At 35.4% G+C, this 21,637-nt stretch overlaps 1 protein-coding gene and 1 pseudogene across 1 annotated transcript; one reads left to right on the forward strand and one right to left on the reverse strand.

The window, feature by feature from the left end:
- Positions 1-9,332: 9,332 nt before the first annotated feature.
- On the reverse strand, positions 9,333-10,422 carry LOC143556863 (uncharacterized; annotated as a pseudogene).
- Positions 10,423-11,525: 1,103 nt separating this feature from the next.
- Positions 11,526-18,444, forward strand: LOC143556870 (AMSH-like ubiquitin thioesterase 3). Its single transcript, XM_077046092.1, has 14 exons — positions 11,526-11,633; positions 11,921-11,985; positions 12,060-12,135; positions 12,228-12,389; positions 12,546-12,640; positions 13,369-13,471; positions 13,544-13,590; positions 14,973-15,279; positions 15,355-15,444; positions 15,532-15,594; positions 16,411-16,485; positions 16,561-16,623; positions 17,122-17,174; positions 17,999-18,444. The coding sequence occupies exons 1-14, from the start codon at positions 11,529-11,531 to the stop codon at positions 18,171-18,173; spliced, it is 1,479 nt and encodes a 492-aa protein (XP_076902207.1). The 5' UTR covers positions 11,526-11,528; the 3' UTR covers positions 18,174-18,444.
- Positions 18,445-21,637: the final 3,193 nt, after the last annotated feature.

Below are 21,637 nucleotides of genomic sequence, written 5' to 3' on the forward strand. Positions count from 1 at the left end.
TGAACCCCCAGTTCATTAATGGTTCAGTTTGTTAAGGGTTCAGTTCGCTATGAAGTCCAATTCGTTGACCAAAACATACGAATGAGGTCCAATTCGTTAAAAGAGCCAGTTCGTCATAAGGTCCAATTCGTTACAAGAACCAGTTCGTTATGATAGCCAATACATTAAGAACTGAGTAACGAACTGGAAGTTTAATAAAATGACAGAATAAACCCTGGACTTAGAAAAAAATGATATAATTACATAATAGCCCTTAGACTTTGATAATTGATGAATGATACCTTTAAAGGTTAACGAGTAACGATTAACTAACCAATAAAGGTTCAATGAAGTAAAACCGGCTTAGACGCTTAAGATTAATTAAGTAAACAATGAGAAGAGCTAGAACCGTACTTAATATATGTAACGATTATACAGTTAGTCTTGCACAGCTCAATAAAGGAATAACTATAAACGATGAACGAAATCGCGTTAAGGTGAGTTTCTAGCCTCACTTCCTTGTTATGTTTTCAGGGCTGTGTGCATACTCGATGTGATAGTTAATACACTTACCTTAAATGGTAAGTGTATGCCTGGTATGATTCCTGTATGATGATTGCCTGACGACGCGTGAACGGTCTTCGAATATTGCATGTACCGCTAGGTGGTAGTTAAAGATATGATTGATATATATATATATGATGTATGAATGATGTATGTATGTTATGTTGATAGTACGTGAACGATCTTCAGATATTGCACGTATTGTTAATGAAAGTATGTAAAGACAGGTATGGTACAGTTGCTCGAAACATAGGGACCAGACCCTAATAATATCTGTGAGGATAGGGACCAGACCCTAATAATATCTATGAGGTTAGGGACCAGACCCTAATAATATCTGTGAGAAAAACACATGGCATGGAATTGAAGATACTGGCAGCTCGCTTGAGGGGAAACACATGGCATGGAATTGAAGATACTGACATCTCAAGGAAGTGTTATGTTATTTAAAAGACAATGTTTTATGTTTAAACGATTTGAATGCTCGTTAAGACAAGAATTGATGGTTATGTAATATATTGGTTTGAAGTTTTTATATTCCGCGTAAAGTTTTAATTAACTCTGATGCTTAGAACGGTGTTTATTAGTAAATCCAACGTCCAAAGTAGGGCACCGGTAATGGGGCCTTACAACTATCATGCAAAATTTAAATGTGACAATATCTATTTATTTAATTAAATAATCCAAATAATCCAAACAAACAAAGTACATAATCTTTAAAATAAAAACAAAACCAATTCAAATTCAAATAGTCTTGATAATTTCTTCTAACTTAAGCATCACTAAGTTCTTCACCAACTTGTAATCAATTCAAACGAAAACCTGCGTATGCTTATAAAATAAAGTAGATTTGTCAACACATGGTTGAGTGAGTAAAACATTAGCAAATTAAATATAATATAATATAAAAATGCAAAACTGTCATTTGGGAGATAAACAATAAAGCCACTGAGCAAACAATGAGAGTCAGTAAAACCATTGCCTTGCGAGGTGGACTTTGGCTACTACGACGATCGTATGATTATACTAATAATGTGATTATGATGGACCTCTCCGAATGTGATCAAATAAACAATTTAGACATATAGCAAATTAGGCATTTAATAGACATGTACACAAGATTAACAGTTTGCTATTGTGAATACTAAATAACATGTAAATAATTTATGATACGCATATGTCCCCAAAATAATTAAAAAAATAAGTAAAAAAGGGATTGAGTTACTCATCTTATCGAATAAACAAACAAGAGTAAAAGATTTGATAAGAGAAAAATGAGAAGTCACGCTCTTCGAGAATTACTAACGGAAAATCCTAATTAAAAATGATTTCGGAAAAATAAATATAGATTAAGAAGGATTCTATTTTTGATAGAGATTTGGGATTTGATGATGATCGGGTGTGTTTGTGAAATCATAAATTATTTAATTTATTATTATTTGTAAAGATTACGTTTATTTAAGATTATATAATATAAATAATATAATCTTAATATCTACATAAAATATATTTATAATTTAAACCAAAAATCATAATTTGATAATCTATATGATTTAAATATTTATTTTAAATCAAAAATATTTTTATTTGTTAAAGCTTTTATTTTTATAAATATACTATATACATATATTTATAACTTTATATACCTATATTATAGATTTAACAAAATGAATGGAAAAACGACAATATAGATGTGCCAAAATTTCAAGCATATATTTAATTACCTTTTTATATTAATTATATTAAGTTATTATAAACCCTTTTAAAAAATAAATTACCAAAAAAACCGGACTGGGGGACTCGAACCCGCACCCAAGCTGTTCACCAACTCTTGACCAAGTGTGCACCAGCCAATTGGGCTGGTGTCTAACCCAGGTGTTAGATGGAAACGAAAATTTAAATACACAATCCCAAATTATCCCTAATCCATAAGAGGGGAATGATCAAATAGAAAAGGCTTTTGTTGTGAGAACAGGAATAACCAATTATAAATAATAAACAAAAATTAATAATTTAACAGAAAATGATTTGGTCATATGCCAAAATATGACTTATTCGACTTCCTATAATCATGCAAAGTATGGGACCATCAGTTACAAAATTTCATTCCACAACTTACTCAATATAATATTCAAAATCTATTTTATTTGATATTCAATAGCAAACTCCCTGATGAATCTACGAACGGAATCTGACTATTTTTTCTCGTTTTTGCTTGAATAATTGAAATCAATGGAATCGAACCAACACAAAGACACAAAAACAATACCATAATGCTTCATCACAAAACATAATCATCTAATGACTATCTAAATTAGTGTGTTTAAATTCAGGCTTAACGCGACACACAATGCTTCATCAACACACTTAAAACTCGATCCAAATAAAGGTGTTTTAGCAGTGGTGGACCCAGGAATTATTTTCTTGAGGGCGACATCGGGACTTAACACTAATTTTTAGGGGGGGCGATTAAGATTTTCACATACAAATAACACTAAAAAAAATTTAAGGTGGGCGGTCGCCCCCCTTGGTTTGCTAATAGGTCCGCCTCTGTGTTTTAGGTCAAGCACTAATAAAGGAAATACATAAAATCCCTAACAACACAAAATGGGAACACGTTAAGTTTTTTTTATTAATATTGTGATAAGGTTTTATGTCAACATGATACTTTGTTCGAACCAACACAGTAAAATATATAAAAAAATCCCATATAACAACACGAATAAGAACATACTTAACATCCCATAAAACAACATAAATCAACACACAAATTTTTGTGTATTTTCTAAGCCTTTATTCTAATTGAAAGGTTGTTTCTGCTTGTGTGATCCCATTAGTGTCTGCATATTTATCCTTTGCTTCTTTTATTATAACCTCAACTTCATCCATGAACATATCAAGCTATTTAATCTTCCTCTCAACTAGTTCCTTTCATTTCTGAATAAGCACAAAAGTCAACTAACAAGTGTACCAACTTAAAAACAAGCACGCAACTAGAGTGTTGGCATAATGTAGCAACTAAAAGAAAAGTCAATTAGGAACACACATAAAAATTAACTAGCTCAATTTCTATCAACAGCAGCATAAAACCCAAAGGGCTCAAATCATATCAACACAAACATAAAACCCAAAGAGCTCAAATCATATCAATATCACCATACCTTATCAACATTCTATCACCAACACATAATGCATAAACCTTAACAACTTAGTGGCAACCAACACAGCCTAGTTATCCCCCTTCTTTTAAATTACCAGCACAATCTTCACTAAAATGATAAAATCATCGTTATAACAACACATACTTTAGCATCCTTATACATGTTAAAAACACATGATAACCCAACCATAGCCATACCAACACATACAAAACAAGCATAATGTTAAACATATATGTTACTAACAACTCATATAGCACCACCATATATCTTGTTAGCACCGACCCATGAATCCAAACCAACTATGGTCATCCCAACACCCACCAAATTAAAACCAGACAAACAAACACACCAACTGCATGTACATCAAAATAATCTTGCAATTGAACTTCGATTTTTGTAGAAATATCACATATACAATGTGCATTGAACATGTATTCGGATTTTTCCATTAACCATAAAAATTAAACATTCAACAAGAGAAACCAAAGCAAAAAATATAATTAGGGTTTTTACCTAATCTCATATAATTAACACTAAAACGAGAGACTTGCTTGTTGAAATCCGTCGACGATCTTCAATTGCCTCATTTTGACTTCAGTATTTGTTAGTCCAACTTGGAGTGTAAATCGAGAGGGAACCGCATGAGTTTTTGTTGAAGATGAACAACCAGGAAAATATTAAGCACTCTCCTTATTTAGAAAATCATCAATTTACCTTTTTGCCCTTTACAACTGTTTAAACAATAAGAACACTTTGTTTTACTAGATACAATATCATCCCTTGAATCTAATAACTAAAGGCTTGGATTGTTTCTTACGTTTCCTACCCATCACATGGTTTCTACTGTATCCAAACTCTCCATAAGAACCCTATAAATCACAATCGGCCAAGACGTTTGACGTTTGGCCGATTGGTCATGGGGTTTTTGTTAATGGAGCAATAACGAATTAGAAACATATATCAATTAGCTTAAACAATTGAGAATTTATTGTTTAATTGTCTGAACTACGGACGACCTAAGCATGAATTAGAAACGATAAAGGTAGCTGATGTAATACAATTAATTGTAGGGTTTTGTTTCGCGAGGTCATAGAGAAGGTATATCTGAGTTTAATTGTATTATGACTAACCCTGGATTGTATAATACCAAATTGATAATGATGGTTTGCTTATTTTGAACAACAACATCGATTTTGATCTGATTCCTAAATTAACATGTCGGTATAAGATGTTTTAGCCAATGTAAACGATCTAAAAACACAAATTTTGATTATACAACGAAGATTAAGGTACAAGAAAACCAATGGGTATGGTTAAGAACATGGATATAGGTTTGGACAGGTCTGGATTTTGGTTTGGATTATAAAATAATATAATTATTAGACATATTTGTAAAATGGTCCCTGCACTTTAGGTGTGAAGGGGTTAACTAAAGTTTAGGGTAAATTTTGTATATAACTCAAAGTTATTTTTGATAATTAATTAAATATAATAAACAATATAATAATACTCGATAAATGCGATATTTTATTGATTAATTTACCCGATCATAGAAATGGGTCGGGTAACGGCTAAACAAAGAAATTCGGATTGTTACTATGACCGTTTGTCTAACCGAACTTTTCTAATTCAGCTCGCTTAAACGCTTATTCGCTTACTTTAACAAGTGAGTTTTTCATAAACCCTGCTTAATGTTTTTAATATTTTGGGGTGTAGCACGTTACGAATTTTATATTGTTAGTTATGCGCTTGTTTACAGACCAATTCACATTTATCGTTCGTGTTAATATTATTCTCGCATCTTGTTTATGATTATACGTGAATTATGTGCAACGTGTTTACTGTTTTTATGGTGGAAGTTAGGAAAACGCATATACATAGTGGGAGGGTCCAACGAGACGTGCCCGCGCCACTTAACGTTTTCAACTTCGGCTGTTATGCTTAGTGGTTCTCATTTCCCTTATTACTCCTGCTTCGACTACATGAACGGGAGGATGACACTACTTGCTTTCATTTACATTATGTTTGAATATTTATTGCATGTCGATCGTTAAATCACACATTTTATATGTATTTATATACGCAAAAACTTATGAAAAATATATTATTTTAAACGTGTTGCAGGTTGATATGATGAAGTTCCAGGATAAGAAAACTAGTTATACCTTAAGATTATTTCAAAAAACAATATTTGTTTCATTTCGATGTAATGTTGTTAGTCTCATTTTCAAAATATTTGTGTACCTATGAAATTATGGAATAAAATAAATATATTGTCACTATTAATAGTGTTACTTATGAGTGATCTGCACGTTGCACCCGGGCGTATTCCGCTTAAAGCCGGGTGTTACATTTTGGTCAGTGGCGTCCACCTATTGTAATGATAGGGAGGCGCTTTTTGTTTGTGTCTCAACCCTAGTTGAAATGGGCTCTTTGGCGGGAGGTTCTTAGTTGATTCTTGACCATACGAAACCGATTTTCTTGCCTTGGCGGGCTCGATTGATGTCGTTCCACTCGTCACTACGCCGCAATTCTTTCCCCAGGCTTTTCACGGTCCGCGCATATCGTTTGGCTGCCGCCATGATAGCGTCCCAACTTTGGGCATACCATCGCGCCCAGTAAGGGTGTGAATAAGGTCATCACATCGTACGTTTTGACGAAAAGCTGCTCACATGAGTTCTTTGCCTACTTCGTCGATATTAAATCTTTCTTTGTTAAACCTAGTGATGAAATCCTCTACCGTTTCGTTTTCTTTGAGAGTGACGGTGAGAATGTATGTCGGGTCACTGATGTGGCATCGCTGCTGGCTAAAATACTAAGTGAACTTATTGGCTAAGCCATCCCAGTTGACTATTTGACCCTCTGGTAAGCGCTCGAACCATGCTCTCGAGGGCCAAGGTGAATATGTGACACCAAAGTGGCATTGTCCATCCTGATACCAAACCCCGCAGCGATGTAGGTTTGTAAGTGGTCTCTGGTCAGATAGACCATCATATTGTCCTAATGTCGACGGTATTTTCGGGTTTTTTCAGGGAGCTCGGCTTATGCGATCCTTCTTGTTAATTTAGACTTTCCTGTTGAGGCGACCGACCTGTACGGCTTGGAAAAATCCTCATATGCGTCGAGGTGATAATTGATAAGTTTCTTAACAGACGCGCCTTGATAGTCGGGGTCTTTCCAGCTTTCTTCATAGTGGGGTTCGTCCAGATGCGAATAAGCCATATGGCGCGAATGTTGTGCTTCGTTACGTTCTCCTATATGGCTATTCGTGTGGCCTCTTTGTTGAGTTTTCGCAGATGGTGAGTCTCCTGTTTTGCGCTTACCAGGAGTTGACTCGTATTCATCTTGTTCTTCGTCTTCTTCGTTTTTCTACTTCTTGCGGCTCCGCCAAACAGGTTTCTAGATTGGACGGTGCTTGAAAACTTTTCTTGCATTCCTGACATGAGTTTTTCTAGCTCTTCTTCCCACCAAGCCATGACACCTGGTGGTAGAGGCGTTTGTGAATGTGGTCGCGGTCGTAACCTGTTGGCAGTCGTTATTATGGATGCATTAGCGATGTCCTCAGCATTCACCATCACGGCGTCTGTTCCAGCATTTTGCTTCTGGTTGACGGTTGATGCCTGACTGACCGTGTTGGTGGGTGTTTTTCCACTCATTCTAATCGAAAAATTGAACAGAATCAGTTCTAGCAAAATGCACGAATGACGCCAATGAAGAAACACGGAATCCCCCTTGTTCTAATTACATAGTCCAGGGTGATGATTAAATTTTTCCCACATGGGTTAATTATTATGTGGCACGAATGACAAAATACACCTACAAAAAAACAACGTGAGATCGTTACGAGAAGGAGATGTGGGGGTCTTCTTGTAACCACCCTCCGGCGTGAGAATCGGTATTTGTATATGAATATATGGAAACAATATTCCCTAAAGGAAGCTAGATAATATTGAGAAGTAAGTATTAAGACCTTCGATCCTTTACCATTTGTGGGTAGTTTAGTATTTATAGCCAGTGGAGAGAGATCAGGGTCCTTAGACGTGTGTTGAGGATAGTTGGTGGGCAGCATGACTGACTAATATTGACATATCGTACTATGTAGTACTATTCGCCTGTGTGTTGGCAATTCCCCATTGGCCGGGTGTTCTTTTTGATGATTATACATCCTTTTTGTACCATACTTGTGGAGATATTTGGTGCTCCCATTCCCGAGGTATCAGGGAATGTTTGGCGCTTGGAGACATACCAGCCAGCGCCATGATATAGTATGGCGCACGACATAACAGAAGGCGGAGGAATGTTATTGACTAATGGGTGGGCTTGATACCCTACCTCTACAGTTCGATTATGAGATTTTTTTACCCCTGATTGAAAATCGAACCTAACCGAATTCAGAAGGGGGCTAATCAAACCGTAATCGATCCGAATTCAATTCGATTCGCTTTTGGTTAAAATCGAACAAATCGATTTAAATCGTATTAATCAAATTCATCCAAATTAACAATTTATTTTGATTGTGTTCCAGATTCAAACAACTGTTTAGGTTCTGTACTACATCAAAATATTCAAACAAACCCAACCTATACATCTTAAAACCAAAAGTTAAAAAAATAATAAAACATCCAAACCGGTGAACTATTAAAGAGTGTTAAACATACAACTAGTCAACCATAAAATGAACATCCTAAAATATCCAAAAAAGAAAAAAAATCAAAATATGGATATGAATACGGACTATTGGACTACATATATTAGACATGGACTTAAAATATATTTGGCTATATCCAAAATCTATAATATAAATAAACGAAAGCTCAAAAATCCTACGTGTCGCGATGTGATCGCTCCCCCCTTTTATGGAAACCACCAATTGCTTAATATTTAAATGGAGGCTTCTCATGCATTTGACCCGAAACGAGTATGGGTTTTACCAAACCCAAATATTCCTTAAACGGGTTATAACATCCCATTAAATTAAAAATCACCCAAATTATTGATGTGAAAATCCTATAAAATAGGGATATACTAAAAATTATTATATGATTTTTTTTTTAAAAAGATATTATTTATAATTAAGAATCAATTTTATAGTAAAAAAAATAAGCGGATCTTGAGTCTCACCAAACCTAGATAACTTTTAAACCGGGTTATAATATCTTAGTTATTTGTGAAACTCTTTTATCATCATACTATAAGTATATTATTAATTTCCTTACAATAAATAAAGTTAAACTCCAAAAAAGTATATAAATATTAAAAACGAATAATGTAAAACAGCCTCTGTAATACGAGGGACAAAACTAGTAATTAATATGGTTCATTTTTTAATCGATTAATTCGGTTAACCAAATAAATCAAATTAATCGAATTGTGAATCGAATTCGGAATTTGGTTTTTGGCTGTAATCAAATCAAAATCAAATTCTGAATTCGGATTTGATTTTTCCGATTACGAATATGATTCGATTTTCGGTTATTTTGAACACCCTAGTTCTTTTTCTTCTCTTCCATAAGGCTATGTGTAGTGGAGGGGCTACAATTGGGGGCGAATTGTGACACGTGGCGCCCAGTCAGCATGGAGTGGAAATTTGTTTTTGGGGTGTAATGGTGTAGGGGCTACAAGTTGGGCCCACAGTGTGTTTTTTTATTATTTTCTTTTTATAACTAAACTAATTAAATAAAAACCAATTTATTTAAATAATTAAATAAAAATGTATTAAAATTAAAAAATAAATACAAAAAAATACATAAACTAAAAAAAATACACGAATAATAAAAATAAATTATAATAAAAAACACACCGAAATAAAAATATACATAAAAAAACTAATCTATTCGTCTTCATCTTCGTCTTCGTCCCCGTCGTCATCATTGTCCTCCTCCTCGTCTTCGTCTTCGTCCTCGTACTCGTCTTCGTCCTCCTCAACAGGACGATTATCCCACACGTGTTGAACCAAATCCGCTTTCAGTTGGTTATGTATATCACTTGATGTGAGCTGGTGAATGTTATACGTTCGTTGGTCTTGGGTTGGTTCAGGGAACTGTTCTGGAACGCTTCCTGGTATATAGTGTTGACATATTGCTTTTCCCTCGTCTTCTAAAATCATATTATGCAGTATGATACACGTATACATGGCATCGCTCATTTTTGCCAAAGTCCATACACGACAAGGGTTTTTCACATAATGTCAACGTTTTTTTAGAACCCCGAAACACCTCTCGATATCCTTTCTCGCGAACTCTTGCTTCTTCTTAAAATAATCTCGTTTTTCTTCTATAGGGTCTTGAAACGTCTTGACGATGATTGAGTACTCTGGATATATCTCATCTCCCAAATAGTATCCGTGACGATAGAAGGTATCGTTGGCATAAAACGGTAAGACCGGTATGCTACGGCTGATGTAATACTCTAACACGGGTGACGCGTTGAAAACGTTTATGTCGTTGTTGGACCCGACTGAGCCGAAGAAGGCTGACCAAATCCAGAGGTCGTGTGAACAAATGGCTTGAAGACTAACCGTTGGCACTCCATGGTCACCACGAGTGTATTGACCTCGCCATGCGGTTGGACAGTTGGCCCACTCCCAATGCATGCAATCTATACTCCCGATCATGCCTGGAAAAGAATGTTTGCTTTCGTGTACATTATATATGCTAGTCAGGTCGATTGAAGTAGGAATCCTCAGATAACGACGAGAGTATAATTGTATTATCCCTATACAAATAAATTATTAAACAATATTTATATTGAAAACAATAGTTAATACAAACAATTTAAATATTACCGATGCAAAAATTCTCCAACGCATCTCTCGTTGTTTTCTCAGCCATCTTTAAATACTCGTCATTGATATCGGTCGTGTTGCCGTATGCGAGGATGCGTATAGCCGAAGTACATTTTTGGATGGCGGAGAATCCTAAATATCCTCTTGCATCGGCTTTCTGTTGAAAATACTCATACTCCCGCTCCATATCTCCAACGATGCGCAAAAATCAAGGCTTGGACATCCGAAAACGACGTCGAAACATAGCGTCGTTAAATGTAGGTGTGTCGTCGAAGTAGTCCTTCATCAAACGAGTGTTCGCTTGCGTACGATCCCGAAGGATATATGACCGTCTACGTGGTGCCGTAGATGGAGCAGAGCCGGACACCGTGTTATTGATGACGGCCCGAACCGCGTTCGTGACCTCTAAATGCTCTTCCGCCACTTGTCGGTGAATCTGATGAATTTTCGACTCTCGTTTATTAATTGATCCAAAATCTCGGCAGAGTTCGTGGAATCCGGGGAACTCATTGAGTTTGAAGAAGTATGAAAATAATAAAATGATTGGTATTTTTATGTTTGTGTTTGTGTATGATAAGGTGAAAATGGTTAGATAAAATTTGATATATATATTAAGTTTTAAATTATTATTTTTTTTATATATAGCCGTTACCCAACGGCATTATTATTATTATTATATTATTTTCTTTCCATCTTTGCAGGCGACAAGTATATCTCGTCCCCGCCCCTTTTCGCCCAATTATCACCGGGAGGCGGTGTTCCTCCAAAAAATTGCCCTAAAATTGCCCCTTTTCTCACCCACTACGTTTAGCCCGAGGATAATTTTTTCTTTTCCTTTCCTTTCCTTTCCTTTCCTTTCCTTTCCTTTCCTTTCTTATTTATTTATTTATATAAAAGGGAACTCATCAGCGTATAGGAAGGAGGGTTAGTCTGTATATTGTAGAACAACATCATCATCATCATCGTGTTGGTCATTCTATCATTAACTTGATCCGAACTCAAATTAGTAATTAATTCGACATCTGAATCCTGTGGCAGTGATGAGACCTCATCTGAACGTCAACGCAATGACTCGGAAGATCGACGTCGATGATCGAATTCCACTTCGTAATTACTACCGAATCGCAGATAATCTCCTCAAACAGGTACTATGCTATATCATATCGCAATTCATTCATTTTAGGCTTTTTAGGGTTTATATTGTAAATTACCAAGTTTCACTTCCCAACCAATATTTTAGGATCAATTTCTCATTCTGCTGCTTTTGGTGATGGTTTAGGGTTAAATTGTCTATTTCAACATGTTACATCCGCTTTGAATTTGTATCATAGGTTATCCTATCAAGTATTTGCTCTATTTTGGTGGCATCGTTTTTGAGTTTTCTTCAATACATGCTTTCATATATATCCACTTAACTTCTGTGCATATGCAGGCAAATATATATCGAGAGGAAAACAATATAATCGATTTGTATGTTATTCTTCTAAGATATTCAAGGTAACTCATCATGAGATTTCAATTTCAAAATTTGCCTATTGTTGTTTAAACTGTTGCTTTTGTTGAGTTTTCAGTTTGGTACTGGATACAATCAAGTTTCATCGTGACTACAACGTTTTATGTTCAAAGGAACGCGCATATTGCAAGAAGGTCAATTCCTACCTATTTTTAATCTCTACCTATTTTATTCAGTTGTTACTTTATTATTAAAACTCGGGTGTACTTTTTCCCATTTTCTACAGCAATTACTCGTGGTGGTAAATGAGTTGGAGTCTTTGAAACCTGAATTTTCACGTCAAATCGATAGATTAAACAAAGGTCATACTAGAAGTGAAAAAGATCAACCAAACGGTCAATTAGCTGCTGTGAATAACAGAGTTTCTTTTGACCATGATAACAAGCAGGTAATAATAGTTGTTCACTCACATAATGAGTGTTTGTTTTTTCATCAATGATGGACAATAAGTTGCTGGAGTTTGTTGATTACAATTAATGATCGTTGACCTTTTGTCGGTTTTCTAAGTGCATTATCTCTCATGTGTCTATGTATGTTGTTTCAGTACAAAAGCATGGATAATCGGCTTTCTTGGAACCAGAAAACTGGGATTACTCAAAAACAACAACCTAGTTCAGTTGACATGCAGTTGCAAAAGCTGTGAGTGTTTGTATTATATCTAAGAGTTAATCCATTTCTTATGCTGATGTTTGTTACAAGTTGCAAAGTGGAACCGACTGGACTTGTTTGTTAATTTAAACGGGTTTCAAATGCCATTATTCTCCCTCTTCTTGCAATAATCATTGAAAGAGGGCTGTGGTTAGGTCTGTAAATGAACTGAACATTCAGTCGACAGTTCCATAGTTGGTGAATTGTTTTGTGGGAAGTTCGTTTATGTAATAAACGGAGACGAACACGTCTCTACTCGTTCATGTATGTTTGTGAACCTTCATTTATGTTCGTTAATTTACGTTCGTTAATATATTCATTAAATTTTTTGGCTCATTATTGTCTTCTTATAATACCTTTTTAGGCACAACACATTACTCTTCACAAGTTCACATTATTTAACTAGTTTTAGCTCAGTTATGTTTGTTTATCTATGTTCAGTTATGTTTGTGCGTCTACGTTAGTATATTGTTCATTTAAATAAACAATAAATACAAACATGAAAACCCTGTTTGTTTAATCATTCATGTTCATTTGTTTGTTCAGTTAATGTTAACAGACAGACATGAACATGTTACTTTCATGTTCATTTGGTTACTCAAACTACTAACTGTATGTTTAGAGGGGAGTGTATTACTAAGCATTCATATTCTATGTTCAAATTACACAAAAGTTTAAACTATCAGATTTTTAAGTATGTGTACTCATGTGACTTTCAGATCTCTGTTACCAACTCCCAGACAAGAAACTTTATCGAGACATACTCTTCTAGGTCCTAATGGCCTACGCGGTCAATGGTCAAACCCTAGTACACAGATGAAGGTAAAATTCGTTATGTTATATTGCACTTTAAATTCTAAACTTTATAATACTAAATAATGTTGTGTAACACAGGTGCAATATCCAGCATATGCAGACTTGAACTCAAACGATAATTTAAGGTTAGCATCTTTACAAAAGTGTACTTATTTAGATTTTGCTTGAATCTAGTAAGCACTGTTTGGTTAGCATCTTAGTAACACTAATTCCTTCCTCTAAAACTTTGCAAAAAGTTAGTTAAGTTATTTTTTTGTTTTTCAAAAGCAATTACAAAGTATTTATTCCTAATATAATTGAGATTTCTTTAATGTCTTTTTGCTGTTTAGTGTTTTAGTTTTTAAAATATAATTGATAAACCTTTTTGTATTATGTAGTAACTAGGCTTGTAAACAAACCAAACAAACACGAAAGGAGCATGTCCATGTTCGTTTGTTTATCTTTAACCAAACAAATGATCGAACACAAACAGTCAAACAAACAGGGTTTTCTTGTTCGTGAATCGTGTTCATTAAGAAAATGAACATGTATGTATTCATTTATGTTCGTGTGTTAACAATATAAACGAACAGTTCATGAATGTAAAATAAACGAACGTAATTGAACTATAATTATCAAAGGCGTTAGGTGCGTAGGCCTTGCCGTGCAAGGCTATAAAAAAAGTGAGGGTCTAAGAAAAAAAAAACGCACTTAAAAAAAATTAAAATTATATAATCAAATTAGTACCAAAAGTTCTAAAAGAGTCAGGATTAAAATGTAATTCTAAAATTTGAATAACAAAATGTTCAAAGTAAGTTCCTAACAGTTCCAACATGAAAACCAAAATTTCAAAAAGAAATAAATAGTAAAGGTTCAAATGATCATTGTTCTTGATCCGTCATCAATACCAATAGAAGTGTCGTCAACTTCAAGGAACTAGAAGCGCATATATTGGACATGGCCTGGAAAATGGGCCTGGCCGCAAGTGCAAAAATTGAGGGCTTTTAATAGCTGTGAACTGAACATAGATGAGCGAACATAGTTGAGCTAATACAAGTTAAAAGTAATGCGAAGAACAATGTGTCGTGCCTAACAAGTTTTTAAATCTAAAATAAGTTGTAATGGGCCAGAAAATTTCAAATGAATATATTAACGAACGTAAACAAACCTAAAGTCCCAAACTAACAAACATAAATGAACATTAATAAGGGAACGTTCACGATCAAACAATATATTTGTTCATATTCCTTCGTTTAAGTAAACGAACAAAAGTTTTGTTCACGCTTGTTCGTTTAGTAAATAAACGAACTTCCCGCCAAAGTGTTCAAAAATTTCACTGAACGTTTGGTTTGTGTACATGCCTAGTGATATAGACAGGTAAAATTATACCGCTGTGTTTATGTATAGCATTAGAAACAGATGCAAAGACAGTATATTGTTTGATTAAATGTAACAAATCATTTATCATTGTTTATCATGTCCAATTAAATAAAAAGAGACCGCTTATGCTATATTCTCTTGTGCTCAGCTTAATTCAGAGTGTGCAAAGTGACATTACTAGCAAAGATAACAACTCTGGATTGGATACATCTACAATGGAATCAGTGCTATCTTTAGATGATGGTAGATGGGCCCGCCTTAATGATGACCAGTTTGATGAAGATCTTTTTCTTTCTGGAAACATCAGACAACCTTCTCCCCCACCCGTGCTTGCCCGACTACAACCGGAACATTCTCACATATCTCCATCCCAAGTTGCTGACCCAAGACCGGGACCCGCCAACTCATTTCAAGATGATTCACCTACTTCTAACACATACCACCATTTACATATTGTAAGTTTTGTTGTGGAGAAGTATTCCATCTATTTTTCGTGGAGTTGACTTTGTATTTGTCTTTACATTTTGCAGCCAGTAAAAATGATGCAAGATTTTTTGAGATTGGCAAATGCAAATACTAAAAGAAATCTAGAGACGTGTGGTGTTCTTGCTGGTTCTTTGGTAAGATAAATTGTTCCCATTAGTAAGATCCTTTTCTTTGGTTTTTACATCTTGTTATCTTACATATTTCTATTGGTCTGATTGTAGAAAAACAGAAATTTTCAAATCACCACACTTATTATCCCTAAGCAGGAGTCAACTTCTGATTCGGTAAGAATTCAGAACTATATGGTATTCTAGATTTGAAAACGTGCGAGGCATTTAGGTCCCAAAAGTCGAGGCACGATTAGGGGTGGAAATGAGCCAAGCTGCTCGTGAGCTACTTGAGAGCTACTTGAGACTGACTCATTAAAAGCTTGAATCAAGCTCGAGCCTAAATAAGCTCGTTAACAAACGAGCCCGAGCCCGAACCCAAGCTTCACCTATCGAGCTGAGTAGGCTTACGAGACAATAGTTTATATAATTATTTTAAATACATTATATATAGTTACATACTTCTTATTAGTATTATAAAATATGATAAAAATAACTAAAATGAGTTGTATTATGTTATAAAAAATTTATAATTATAAGTATTTATAAATAATTTAATAAATATATAAATAAACGAGCCGAGTCTAAGCTAAGCTCGAGCTTTAGAATAGAGCTTAGAATGAGCCAGGGCTCGAGCTCTCATAAGTTAAACGAGTCGAGCTTGAGCGCAAGCAAGCTCATGCTTGGCTTGACTCGTTTACATCTCTGGGCGCGGGGCACGCACATCACTTACTCAACGCGTTGCTCTATGTCCAACCACATAAGCTTTCTAGTTTATTTACTATTGAAGCTGCGTCTCTCATATATTTTTCACGTCGACCCTTTTATCAAGTAAACCTTTCATATTTTTTATTCCCTTTGGTTGTTTCTACACATCAATCTCCTATTAACCCATTTTGGTCAATTTTGACCCAGAAATACATGAGGCGTTTCCTTTTAAAACCAAGATTGTAGTGCATAATCTGTTCTGATGCGCTGTGTTTATTTCTGTAGTGTCAAACGTTAAATGAAGAAGATATATTTGAGGTTCAAGATAAGCGTTCTCTTTTCCCTCTAGGATGGATTCACGTAAGTACCCACATATATATCTTTTAATTAATAATATTAAGTTTTAGAGATGTCTTACAATGCTAAATTTTCCAGACTCATCCAACGCAAACCTGTTTCATGTCATCAGTTGATCTGCACACACATTATTCATATCAGGTACAAATTGAAAATACTATATATTGTTTCTGTATTGAACAACACACTTTCATTTTTGTGATTAGTTAATTACATTTGACACACTAATTATTTATAGAAAGTGTTTATAATATGGGCAAAAATTGTTCTTGGGCCAGCCCATGCTATTAAACGTGTAATACAGAACACGTACGTGAATGAAATGTAAGCATTTAACATAAAAAGCCGTGCCTGGTAGTGCATAAAATCTCCTAAATCATTATATTATTTCTAAAATGCTATTAAATTTTGAATAACATTTGAAACTAATTATTATATAACACAGACAAATAATTGTTCCGGGCCAGCTCGAGAATGTTAATTAAAGTATTAAACATGTAGTACAAAATGAGAAATGACTGAAAGGAAGCATTTATGATTTAACTTTAAAAGTGGTGCACAGTAATGCATAAAACCTCTTAAATCATTTGTCCTCTGCCTATTTTTGCTGAGGAATCTATTTTGTACTTTATATTTCAGATTATGCTTCCAGAAGCAATTGCAATTGTGATGGCCCCTACTGATGAATCCAGGTATGCTTCTATCAACCACTTGATTTCATGCAATGATATATATAGTGTTAAAATTTGAATCACTATTTGCGGTATAAATTGGTTGAGTTTGGTGTTGATTGTTCATGAAACTTTATAAACCTATTTCCACGCAAAGGTTATAAATGTTGCCTCTGGTTTTTCAATAAGGGTAAATCAGTCAAATCGTCTAATATTAGCCCGATAATGGTTAGCCGGGAAATATGTGCTCAGGAAACAGAGTACATTGTTCTCGGGGATTGTGCTATCCGTTTTGTCTTGTTATCCCACCCACCGAATCCCTTGGGGTGTTCATGGCTTCGTTTGAAACCTTGAAACCTCGCAAACTGGTTTTTTGGTTGGTTGGTATAGGAATTTTTAAACCATAGTGAACTGGTTCCTTTATGGTTAATACTTAAAAACTGATCGGAAAAACCGAATTGAACTGTGATTTTGAGCTTTGTAACTCTTTATATTTTTATTTTGACATTTATATAAGGTTGGACTTTTAAGTTTAAGTTGGAAATTTTTTTTTAGGTTGGACTCTAGTTTTGACCTTTATATTTTCTTTTGGCCTTTACATACACATAATTTGAGTTTGCGTTACAGTTCAACAGAGTCACTTTTTAATTGCTGGAAATTTTCGCTTCTTTAATTTGATCAAAAACCGTTACTGAAGGTTTTAACTAAAATCATTTAAGCTAGACCGTGAGGCGTGAACCACCCCCCCCCCCCCCCCTACAATCTGCCCATAAATTATGTGATTACACGTTAATTATATATTTGTGTTTCTATGTACTTACTTTATTTAAACTTCATGTGCACAGCCCACATGGTATATTTCACCTTTCGGATCCAGCTGGAGTGAATCTAATTCGGAAGTGTGATCAACGAGGCTTTCATCCTCACGAGGAACCAGATGACGGTAGCCCGATATATGAACATTGTTCTCACGTTTATATGAACGAGACTTTGAACTTTGATGTTGTTGATCTTCGGTGAACTTCTTTCTTGAATGAATGTTGAAGATATTTTTTCAAATTTGGTTTTGTGAATATAATCTAATGACGGAAATGGAGTAATCAGACGTTGATACATACAAGTTGTGAAGGCTAAGCGGTATATGATACGGTCATATGTTGGTTTATCACGTGATGTTTGCGTAATGAATATATTGGTTGCTGGTTTGTTTTTATTTTTGTTGCGTTGTGTTGGTGGTTTGATGAAGGTATATATATGTAGCTTATGATACCAAACCTATGAACAAAACTGTCAGGCTCTTACCATTTGTTTCTTTTGGATAGAGATGGTAAATTAAATGGATTCTCGTAAGTGTTAAAAGGTGTCTGACATTTTGATTTAGCTTCGATAAGATGAGTCATACGCTTATCATTGAAGGTTGTGGTCATTTTTTAAATGAGTATAAAGTCGATTATGTTGGTATTAGAGGTGCACAAAATCGGGTATTTTTAAGACCCGGAACCGGTTCCGAACCGGTTTTTTTCACACCGGGTACAAAATGGGACCGGTTCCAGTCAGGCACCGGGTCGGTTCCAGACCCGACCCAATGGCCTGAAATGGGAACCCAGTGGAACTAGTTCGGGTAGGAACCGGGACCGGGTTTTACGTAAAACCGGTTCCACCGGTGTTTTTATGAATTTTAAACAATATAGCGGTTAGAAACCAGTTGCAACGGCTATATAGCCGTTTTTTTACCGTTGAAACTGGTTTTTCAACTATAAACATGTTAGTAACATACTATAAATAGCAAGGTGTTGTGTGTACTTAGTTAAACCACTTTCAAAACTATAAAACACACTCTAAATCACAATTAAGCTTAAACGACAAAAATGGCAACCAATGACGACGTTGTTATGGTGATCGAAACAACACGATGCCCCGATGTTTGTGTTCATTACAATTTGTGTCTCATGACCGACTCACAAGAGATGGCTCGGTGCAAGTACTGCTCGAAGTTTCTGAAAGCGGGGTCGAACTCCACCTTACGCAAGCCAACAAATAAATATTGCGAATTTCGTCGACCGTTGCGCCCTCAACATAGTTTCCTCCACTATATCGACCAAGTTCGCTAGTTGGTGTGTTTCCTCTTTGCCTCTTAGATGCCGATTTACGAACCACATTTATCAAGTTTATAAGTTTGTCCTTGCACGACCTACTAGTCGTTTGCCTCACAAAAGACGATATCGCGCTTGGACCATAAATTTGAAAATAATGGTCATAAAGGTCTTGAAGGTGTTTGTTAAACTTTTCCTTCGCTTCCGTCGATGACTTCGGGTCGATCTCGTGCATTCCCATGTTGTCGAATATATCCTCGATCAATGTCTCAACCCCATTAACATTTCAATAGGGGTTTAAAGCGGCGGCACAAGTAAAGACCGGCATGATCTTTTCAAAATATTTTAAGAACTATTCCTTCATTACCGCAACAATATTCTTGAATAGTTTGTTCTTCTCCTCAAACTCTCTAAAAGTAGAAGACATGTTGTACAATTCTTGCAAAACCCAACAACTAGTAGGATAATAAACTCCCGATAACTTTGTTGTTAAGGTTTTGAACACATCAAGATACTCCAACAAAAAACCAACATGGACCCAAACACTTTCGGGAACCATATCGGCCTCACGTACCTCAACAAGATTGTTATGAAAAGATTGTAGAGTTTGGCGTTGGGCAAAAGCACACTTGAGCATATGACAAGTTGAGTTCCAACGGGTTGGAATGTCCCAATTCGGCCCCAAATATTTTCTTTCAACCGACTTGCAATAGTTCTTATATTCAAGATGTCTTCTTTTGCCACTTTTGAAAACATCTTGTAACATAAGTCTAAAGAAACTTAAATCTTCACAAATGTTTTCATTGTCGAGACCTTTTTGAACAACCAAGTTGATAATATTTGCAATACATCGAACATGAAAAAAATCCACGTAACAAGATGGTGAATATTTAATGATAAATTTTTAGGCCGCCTTTGTATTGCTTGATGCGTTGTCAAACGAAATGGAATATATTTTATTTTTCAAGTTGTAAGTTGTTATAACTTCATCAACCAATTCAAACAAATTTTCTGCGGTATGTGGGAACGGGAAGTTTTCAAAAGCGATGGTGCGTTTCATCAATTGTCATGTCACCGGATCAACCCAATGAGCGGTGACACATATGTATGATTTGGGTAACCCGTGTGGTAGCAACCAAAAATCGGTAGTTAAACTAACCATCGCTTGTAAAGAATGAAAAAACTCGATTAACTCTTTTTTTGCACACTCCCACAACTTGATACAATGACGTCTTAGGGTAGTACGACTTACATGTGTGTATCGCGGTTGTAGAGTTTCTCGAATCAACGACGTCAAACCTCTACAATCTTTTCAGTGGTTAAACGGCAAACCTCGTTGAATAACGAACTTTGCCATTCTATCTTGAACTTGGTTCGTGTTGTAACGAAATAGTGTACCATCTTTACCCAAGTCCACTTGGTCGGTTACGCGAATGCCCTTCAAGGCCTTACAAAATGGCTTCTCGATGGGCTTTCTCAAAGTCGAGTTGGAATAGTGCTTTAAGAAAGTTCCACAAAGTTTGCAACGAGCCTTCTGATCACCTTCGATAAGGATAACCAAATCCCAGTTCTTTCATACTTCTTTGTTGCGGGTTTGGTCCACGACCGCAAGAACTCGTGGGTCATCTTGAGCACGAACCGGTTTAATAAAAGCGTTCTTGTTAGCCTTGTTGTTAGTATTTTTGGTGGGTGCCATAATATTATTGAGTCGGATTGTCGAGTTTGTTAAACGAGAATACTTTAGATTGTTTTTTGAGCTTGGTGGTGAAACAAGGGGTGAAAAAACAATTTATATAAAGTATTTTTCAAAAGCGATGTGTAACACATCGAACATGAAAAAATCCCCGTACCAAGGTGGTGAATTTAATGATTAATTTTTCGGCCGCCTTTGTATTGTTTAATGCGTTGTCAAACGAAATCGAAAATATTTTATTTTTCAAGTTGTAAGTTGTTATAACTTCATCAACCAATTCAAACAAATTTTCGGCGGTATGTGGGAACGGGAAGTTTTCAAAAGCGATGGTGCGTTTCATCAATTGCCATGTCACTGGATCAACCCAATGAGCGGTGACACATATTTATGATTTGGGTAACCCGTGTGGTAGCGACCAAACATCGGTAGTTAAACTAACCATCGCTTGTAAAGAATGAAAAAAACTCGATTAACTCTCTTTTTGCACACTCCCACAACTTGATACAATGACGTCTTAGGGTAGTACGACTTACATGTGTGTATCGCGGTTGTAGAGTTTCTCGAATCAACGAAGTCAAACCTCTACAATCTTTTCAGTGGTTAAACGGTAAACCTCGTTAATAACGAACTTTGTCATTCTATCTTGAACTTGGTTCGTGTTGTAACGAAATAGTGTACCATCTTTATCCAAGTCCACT

This window comes from Bidens hawaiensis, unplaced genomic scaffold, assembly GCF_021521415.1.
Source record: "Bidens hawaiensis isolate Kalapana, Puna unplaced genomic scaffold, B.hawaiensis_p1.1 tig00018747_1, whole genome shotgun sequence".
In the NCBI taxonomy this organism is placed as follows: domain Eukaryota; kingdom Viridiplantae; phylum Streptophyta; class Magnoliopsida; order Asterales; family Asteraceae; genus Bidens; species Bidens hawaiensis.

Bases quoted from the DNA above. Each gene is read 5' to 3' on its own strand.
- LOC143556870 (XM_077046092.1), top strand. From the start codon at position 11,529: ATGAGACCTCATCTGAACGTCAACGCAATGACTCGGAAGATCGACGTC. The intron at 11,634-11,920 runs GTACTATGCTAT...GTGCATATGCAG, and splicing joins CAGATAATCTCCTCAAACAG to GCAAATATATATCGAGAGGA. The intron at 17,175-17,998 runs GTATGCTTCTAT...TCATGTGCACAG, and splicing joins GCCCCTACTGATGAATCCAG to CCCACATGGTATATTTCACC.